The sequence below is a fragment of the Gopherus flavomarginatus genome, chromosome 2 (genome assembly GCF_025201925.1).
Source record: "Gopherus flavomarginatus isolate rGopFla2 chromosome 2, rGopFla2.mat.asm, whole genome shotgun sequence".
In the NCBI taxonomy this organism is placed as follows: domain Eukaryota; kingdom Metazoa; phylum Chordata; order Testudines; family Testudinidae; genus Gopherus; species Gopherus flavomarginatus.
In genome coordinates this window covers 209,954,140-209,963,141 of record NC_066618.1, presented here as the reverse complement: position 1 = coordinate 209,963,141, position 9,002 = coordinate 209,954,140, and the positions used below count along the sequence as shown (strand labels likewise).

The following is a 9,002-nucleotide window of genomic DNA, read 5'->3' as shown; positions in this document are numbered from 1 at the left end:
AGGGCAGGAAGGGGAAGAGAGGCGGCCCCCCGCAGCAGGGGGGCTCTCTGGCCTCGGCCGCCGGGCCCGGGCTGGGCAGCGGCCATGCGGCCGGGGCGACTCCCGCCAGGCTCAGCCACACGGACAGCAGCTCCGACCTGTCCGACTGCCCCTCCGAGCCGCTCTCCGACGAGCAGCGACCGGCCCAGGCCGCCAGCAGCGACGCCGAGTCCGGCACCGGCTCCAGCGACCGGGAACAGCCGCCTGCGCCAGGCCGAGCGGGCACCCCGGTGCCTGGGGCCAGCCCCGCGCTGGGCGCCCAGCCGTGCCCGGAGAGCCCCGCCGGCCAGGGCGCGGCACAGCCAGCCCCGCCCTGCAGCCCGCAGCCCGCCTCGCCCGCGCCCGGGGGAGAAGAGCCGAGCCGGGGCAGAGCCGCGGAGAACATGCGGCTGGGCAGCAACGCGCCCGCCCCCTGCCAGCCGCCGGCGGAGGAGGAGGAGCTGCTGCGGGAGATCGAGGAGCTGCGCTCGGAAAATGACTATCTCAAGGTAAACAGCTCGAGGGGCGGGGCCAGCGGGTGGGTGCTCCTCCAGGAGGGTGCGGGACCTGGGGCTGAACACATGCTGGGTGGTCAGGTGGGAACATAAGAACGGGCTGTGTGGGGTCAGACCAAAGGTCCATCTAGCCCAGTATCTGTCTACCACAGTGCCAGGTGCCCCAGAGGGAGTGAAGCTAACAGGCAATGATCAAGTGATCTCTCTCCTGCCATCCATCTCCGTCCTCTGATGAACAGAGGCTAGGGACATCATTCCTTACCCTTCCTGGCTAATAGCCATTTAGGGACTTAGCCACTGTGAATTTATCCAGTTCCCTTTTAAACCCTGTTGTAGTCCCACCCTTCACAACCTCTTCAGGTAAGGAGTTCCACAAGTTGACTGTGCACTGTGTGAAGAAGAACTTCCTTTTATTAGTTTTAAACTTGCTACCTATTAATTTCATTTGGTGACCCCTAGTTCTTGTATTATGGGAACAAGTAAATAACTTTTCCTTATCCACTTTCTCCACATCACTCATGATTTTATATACTTCTATCATATCTCCCCTTAGTCTCTTCTTTTCCAAGCTGAAGAGGCCTAGCCTCTTTAATCTTTCCTCGTATGAGACCCTCTCCAAACCCCTAATCATTTTAGTTGCCCTTTTCTGAACCTTTTCTAATGCTAGAATATCTTTTTTGAGGTGAGGAGACCACATCTGTACACAGTATTTGAGAGGTGGGCGTACCATGGATTTATATAAGGGCAATAATATATTCTCAGTCTTGTTCTCTATCCCCTTTTTAATGATTCCTAACATCGTGTTTGCTTTTTTGACCGCCTCTGCGCACTGCATGGACATCTTCAGAGAACTATCCATGATGACGCCAAGATCTTTTTCCTGACTTCTTGTAGCTAAATTAGCCCCCATCATATTGTATGTATAGTTGGGGTTATTTTTTCCAATGTTCTGGAGTTGGTTGGGTTGGCAGGCGGGAGGGTATGTGTATGCACCGGGGGTAGGTAGCAATTGCTGGGTTCTTTCCCTCTCCAGGTAAATGGGGTGGGGGTTGTGCTCGTAGTGTAGCGGGATCATGGGGGATGCGTGGCTGGGCGAAGGGCTTTGTTCATTGAGTATGGATGTGCCTCAGCTGCTGGGCACTTCACCGCCAACTACTTGACAGTGCAGTAAAACTGGCACTTAAGGCTATCCAGTGGCTCTAACGATTGTGATCTTTGGTCTCCAGTACAAGGCATTGTAGTAGGCTGGATGAAACTTTTGGAAGAAGAGGTGGGGGTTGACGGCTCTGTTTTGATTCTTAAAAAATATAGTCTTCCATAAAAGGTCTGCTGTACGGGGATATCTGCTGAAAGGAATCTGGTACATTTCTCCAAGCCAGTGTGCTGCAATAGAAACAATAAGGATTGGATTCTTTAATTAAAATGCTGTAATTGTGTCAGTCTAAATTCAGAAGCTGTTATTCTGAAACCCAACTAAAGTGAGCATCTCTTAGGAGTAAATCACCCACCAAAATCAGCGTTCCAATTTTACATGTTACAGTATATTCACCAAAGCTGTGTAAAAGAAATATGAACACACAGTATAAGTACATGACCATTTGACCTTTTGACAGCAGTGTGAAGATCTCCCAGGAAGTAGTGCCATGGCAAAGCTAAAAAGGGCAGATAAGGAACTAATGCACGTGATCCTGTTTCTCTGTAAAAGCCTAATCTGTGAAGTCTCTGAATGCATATAAATCCAGTGCAGAGTGCACTGTAAGGCTGTTATGGTTAGCTGGTGTGTGATATTTCAATAATCCCTAAACTTTCTTTCTATCCAAAACATTATGCCTTCTCTGTTGAATACACACAAAATATCTTCCATAGTTTAGCTTTTCTTAAACTTTTTTTTCTCACTTGAAATGGAAACAATGACTTAGTGTTATACTGTCCATTGTTATATTACTTTATTATAGCAAACCCAAGTCATTGATTGTGAAGTACTAACATGTTCTGGCTGAGATCAAGATCAACAACTAAAGGAACATTTGCACTATTATCCTAGTGTAAAAATACACTTTTCTGTATTAATTCTTCCCCCTCTCACTTATGTATTAATTCTACCCCCTTTAATTGGGAATGCTACTGGCTGAACTGATTTGCTGGAACCTTTAACTGGACATGTACATATGTATGATCTTTTGGTATGGCAAAGAGATTACATTCATAAAGATCTATAAATAAAATAAACTGAGCTAACTGGGTAACCACACATACTGTACACTGCTACTGGTGGATACAATCTTTGTTCTCTGGTTTTGCAAAAGCATCATCCTGCAGGCTTTACTCAAACAAAACTCCCATTGAAGCCAGTAGGATTTTTATCAGAGTAAGGACTGCACCAGAACAGGGCCCAAAGAATAGGTGATTTGGATAACCCTGAAGGAGAGAAGGATGATACAGTGGCAGAAAGAGGGACAGGGATTATGAAACGCTAGTGATTTGAGTAAGGACAAACCTACACTTAAAACGCTGCATTGGTAGAAATGCACTGATACAGTTGCGCTGCTGTAGTGCTTTAATGAAGACACTCTATGCTGACAGGCGAGCTCTCTCTTGTTGGTGTAGTTAATCCACCTCCCCGAATGGCGGTAGCTATGTCAATGGGAGAAGCCCTCTCGCCAACATAGCACTGTCTACATGGGGGGTTAGGTCGGTATAACGACATCGCTCAAAGGTATGGATTTTTCGCACTACTGAGTGACATAGTTATACTGATATATGTCTGTACTGTAGACCAGATCTAAGAGATAGGAAACAATTTTCATCATAGCAAAGAATTAACAACAAGGTGCCTCAACATTCTGTAGGTCCAGTGTTGCGCATGATTTGGAAAGAGGAGAGAGCAGGGACATAGGAAAGCTTGCAGTTGATACATATTTGTTTAGGTTACTCAAGTCCAAAGAGGATTGGAGGAATTCCAGAGGAATTTAACCAAGCTAGGGGGAATGAGTAACACAAAGACAATGAAGTTCAATATTGAAAAGTATATTGGAGAGGAAAAATGAGATACTCATACCACTTACTGGGTTCTAAATTAACTATGTTAACTCAGGAAAGACATCTGAGCATCACTGTAGACAACTCAATGAAAACCTCTACCCTACATGCAGCTGTAAAAGCAAACAAAATGTTACATTGCTTAGGAATAACATGGAAAATATAATGGTGCACCTGCATCTGGAATACTGTGTGCAGTATTGGTCACCCATCTCAAAAAGAATATTGCAGAATTGGGGTTGAGGCAAGAGCAAAGAGACAAACGATTAGGGGCATGGAAAAACTCTCCTGTGAAGAGAGGTGGAACAGTGTGGGATTCTTTATTTTAGAAAGGAGGTAAGTATATAAATAATGAATAGTATAGAGAACAAATGTTGGATTTCTGGGCTCCTTGTCTCATAGCACAAGAATTGGGGGTGGGGATATTCAATTAAATTGAAAGGTGGAAAATTCAGAACCAATAAAAGGAAATACTTTTTCATGTAACAAGTAATTAACCCTGGAATTCATTGCCACGGGATGTCTTTGAAGCCAAAATCTTAGCAATAAAAAAAAGGGGAATTGGACAATTATATGGATAACAAGGATATCCAAAGTTAATACTAAGAAATTTTGGAAAATATATTAAACTTCATGCTTCAGAGTTTAAGACAATCTGTAACTATTAAGGATTAGGAGGAGATTGACTATGGGAGGGCAGATTATCACACAACTGCTTACTGTGAAGTTTTTTGCACCTTTCTCTGAAGCATCTGATGCTGGTCATTGTCAGAGACAGGAGACTGGATGAGCTGGACCATCGATCTGATCCAGTGAGGCAATTCCTATGTTAAAGAAATCAGTTCAACGTCATTTCAAACTACTTCCTCTGTGTTATAGTTCTAGTCTTGTGTCCTTCATTCTGAATTATCACTTGCAGCAGTTGGGGCCCTATAGCTGTGTACTCTGCTTGTCTTGAGCGTTGACTTTATTAATGTGTATTCATAAAAACATTTTTCCATTCTAAAAATCAGAACCACAACATTGTACATGTGGTGAGCTAGGTGGTTTTTTTTTAATCATTTTTATCTATCTATCTATCTATCTATCTATCTTAAAATTCTACTTTCCTCTCTGATAAGGAGGCTAGCTTTTTTTTTTTTGCTTTAATTGAAGGTGATTTAAAGAATAATGGGTAAACTGTCAGTCATAGGTGAACAAATGATGAGATAAATCCCAAAAGATACATTATTTTGTTGAGCATGTTCCTTTGCTGAATTCTCTTGTGTGTAGTCCAGAAAACAAGGCCAGCCATCACTATCCACTCACCCGTTTCCCTCCTACCAGCTGGGACATGGCAGTTGGTGCAAATAATCTGAAGGAACGTTTTGGGCGCTAATCTGATATGCAGTATATTTTCTTACAAAAAAGTTTCAGATCATGGTACTGTTTCAGTCAGCTTTATTATAGTGCCAAATATTAATAGACATTTAAAAGAATTGAATCAACAAACAGAATTATTTACTTCTGTTTATATTTTTAAAATGCCATCGTCTTTTTTCCCTCCAGTATGCTATGCAGAAGTCTTTTCTGAATAAGGTGCTGGTCCTGCAAAGAGGAAAGCATGTGCTTAACTGGACACACAGTGGGCCAGATCTTCAGTTTAGCTATGCCAGTTTACACCAGCTGAGGATCTGGCCCCAGGAGTGCCCTCCTACAGCATGTAAAGTTACATCTGTGTGTAAATCTTTGCAGGATGAAGATCTAGCTGCATAATCTCACTGCTGTAACCCCCATCTTTTACCTTTTTCCCCATCCTTTGAACTGTGTCTAAAAGTTCTTGAGATTGTCTTTATTGTATTCTTAAAGCTTGTTTACATGGCGGGCTTATGTGCTTAAGAAGTACGTGATTTCTAAAACGTGCTAACATGTTGCTCATTAATTGGTGCATGTAGATCCTGCTGTTGTGCACTAAAAGTGAGTGCACATTAACATACTGTTGTTTCAAACAGCACTGCATTAAAGCACACTAGGGACCCTTTAGTGCGCACCATTGGGGTCTACGTGGACTAATTAATGCGCAACGTAGTAGTGCATTTTAGAAATCACCCTCCTCACTCTCCAGGAGGGTACCTTACTTCTCCATGTAGACAAGCCCTAAGTTATCTATCACACTTCTGGATATTATAAACCAGTAAATAATAATAATTAGAAAAATTGTGTCGAATGCCAATTTTTAAAATGACCAATGCAAAAACACACAAAACCAGGAATCTTATATTTCATTATTTCTTCAATGTGTTAGCCTTCACATAAGCACTTCAAGAAGTGCAAACTGTAAGATAAAAAAGAGGATTTTTGTTTTGTATTTTTAATAGATCTCAAGCAAATCGATTCCTTTGAAATCAGAATAGTTTATTTTACCAAAAGGCCTTATGACCTGGTTTAAAATCCATAGTATAGCAGGACATCACCATCCAGTTCTTATATTGTGATGGCATTTCATAATTGACTCATTTTCATGTGTTTTAGCAAGCCTCTTTGCCTAGGTAGTTTAATCTATACAGAAAGAATGGAACCTTCCAATAGTTTATATAAAGTATCATGTTATATTCTGAGGCAAAGTTGTCACATCCACTGTGAAATATCGTGACTGCTGAGACAGTGAAACCACAAAGCATTCAGGCAGAAGGAGAATAAAAGCTAAGAGAACAAATTTTAATAAATGAATAAGCCCTAGAAGAAGCTGAGCTTTAAATGTACCTAATATTTTTAAATCAACCTTGTTTAGAATGTTAAAGTGATACATATGTAAATTATTACTACTTTTCAGGTTTACTTTGGAGACTGCAGTCTGTGGAAAAGGATAAATGATATACTAGTCCTGGGGGGAAGAGAGAGAACTCACTAAGGGCTTGATCTGGTGCTCACTGAAATCAGTGGTGCAAGATTGGATCTTAAAGGGTTTTCTCTTGCTCCCTTTTGCATCAGTCAGAGTTTTTTTACCACTGGCTTAGTGGTACCAGAATCAGGGCCCAAATTTTAGTAGTTCAAAATTCCCTTGCTTTCACTTCACATCAGATTAATTCAAATCACATGGATTAAGGAAATGCTTATTTTAAGTAAAAAAATGTATTGTGAATAGTGATAATGTTAAATAATGGATTTTGCTATTCAAAAATAAAGGTGGACCCTTTTATATTTATGTATCTTGATAAGAGATGCTGCTTTACAAATCCTCCCATCTTAAGTACTTTGCATGTTTAATGAACAGTGTATTCGAAAAGGTCCTAAGCAAAACTTGAGCACTTATTACAATCATTAAAGTGCAACTAGTGCTTTCTCACATATACACTGTTGGGTAGTTTTCACTATTTATCAAGTAGCATAACTTGAAAATGCCATGAATGTTGCTACACTGTAGGCTAGCGCAAACTGTTCTCACAAACAGCATATCCCCTAAAATAGCACTTACATTCTTAGATGAATGTCTTGCTTTGTCTTTCTTACTGTTTCTTAGCAGTGACTTATGCTGTATATCATTGGAAAAGGGGATATTCCGGGGTGGGAATATTAATTTTTGTTTAAAATTACAATATGTTTGGCATGGTTATGCTATGCTTCACAGCTTTCAGTTTCTTTTACATTGAAGCCCTTCTCAAGTCAATGCTTCTGGATCATGTTTTTGAAAACGACATACAAAGGTGTTTGGATCAATATACGTCACATGGACTATATGGTAGTTTCATTCAATGATCTACCGTAACTTGGTGTGTGTCGTAGGATCTCTATATGGCACGAATGATCAGAATTGATGTGACTAATTTTTTCATTTAGCAAAGGTTACAGGGGTTAGTAAAGCAAAAGTTATTGTGGTCTTCCTTTGACATGCCTCTGTCTACACCTAATGTGCATTAGTCATGTGGAAGAATAGAGGTAATAACCCTAGGCCTCAAAATAATGTGAATCATTTCAGACACAGGGTGAGTCAGCTGTTAGAATGAAATGTCAGTTTGGTAAACAATAGCAGTAGGTCCATGTGCCTTGTTAGCCACAGTTGTGGCTCTGCTGAAAACATTTAATTGTCCGGGGGCAGCAGAGTGGATTATTTGTATAATGTGATAGACAATAGTTTCCGTCTGTAGGCTTGAGTAGATTATAGTAACGTTGCACTAGCCAGATGACTACTCCAACTGTTCAAATGGTAGCAGTGAAGGAAATGTACTGAAACAGTAATAGCTCTGATTATTTGAAAAAAATGCATAAGCTCACAAATGCTTAATTCTGCTTTCTGTTTTCCATTCTGGAAAAGCAAAACTTACCTAAAACTTACCTAATACCTACAAGTATTAATCATGTTAGAATTGTCAGAATTCTAAAACTGTTTTGTGCAACCAACATACTGTATGATAATGTAACGCTACTTGCTCACAACTGTTATCAAGATCTGAGGATCAGTTTAGGAATTTTAAGCTGGTTTGACAGTTTGATAGCTGAATAATAATTTGAGGCATGCAGGGAACTTGCAGTTCATTGGCACATTTTGAAAAAGACAAAAATACTATTGTTTGATTAAATCAAAAACAATCTTCTTGGGGCATATTCATCTTTAATGTAACTTTGCTGAAGTCATTGGAGTTACACCAGGGAGGAATTTGATCCTGATTGTAACATGATACTCTACATAATGTTTTCAGTGTTGTTGTAGCCCCTTTTGTCCCAGGCTCAGAGAGATAAGGTAGGTGGGGTAATATCTTTTACTGGAGCAACTTCTGTTGATGGAAGGTACAAGTTTTTGAACTACACTGGTCTGTGGAAGGAAGCAGTTTCTCAGCTAAAAAATACAAGTTGGGACAGATTTCTAAGCAGAAGGGGTAATGTGTGGAGGTGGTCACTTGAAATAAATTGGGAATTGAGGGTTAGATTGTTATACAAAAAAGGTTTGAAGTGTGCAGTTAAGGGTAGCAGGCAATGTGATGTGTTACAAATTGTTGTAATGAGCCATAATTCCAGTGTCCCTGTTAAGTCCATGGTTTTTAGGTATCAAACCGAGTTATGAATTTAAGTTCCAAGGCCTGTCTTTTGAAGGTGAACAGGTTTCCTTTGAGGACAAGTATTGAAAGATCAGATATAGTGTGATCACTTTGTGAAAAAGTAATCGCTCAAGTGATAAGGTGTTTTTGCCTTTTATCATTTTCCTGTGTGAGTTCATTCAAAAGCGTAGTGATTACTTGTGTAGCTCAAAAGCATGTATCTTCCACCAACAGAACTTGGTCCAGTAAAAGATTATCTCAACTACCTTGTCTCAATCTACATAATGACATTATGAGATACTTAAAATATGAAAAATGGGAATGACATAAAATAGCAACTATGAATCTTTTTTAAAAATTGACATTTATCAGGGGCTACCTAGAACTTGTGCAGTCACTAGAATCTCGGCAGTTACTG

At 40.7% G+C, this 9,002-nt stretch overlaps 1 protein-coding gene across 1 annotated transcript in view; it reads left to right on the top strand.

Annotated features, from left to right (window-relative positions):
* Nucleotides 1-403: 403 nt before the first annotated feature.
* The window catches only part of MTCL1 (microtubule crosslinking factor 1), a 200,038-nt gene continuing 191,439 nt past the window's right edge, over nt 404-9,002 (top strand). Inside the window, 1 exon segment of the mRNA XM_050942093.1 lies at nt 404-527. Within this exon segment, the coding sequence (XP_050798050.1) occupies nt 423-527 (105 nt within the window). The 5' untranslated portion in view covers nt 404-422.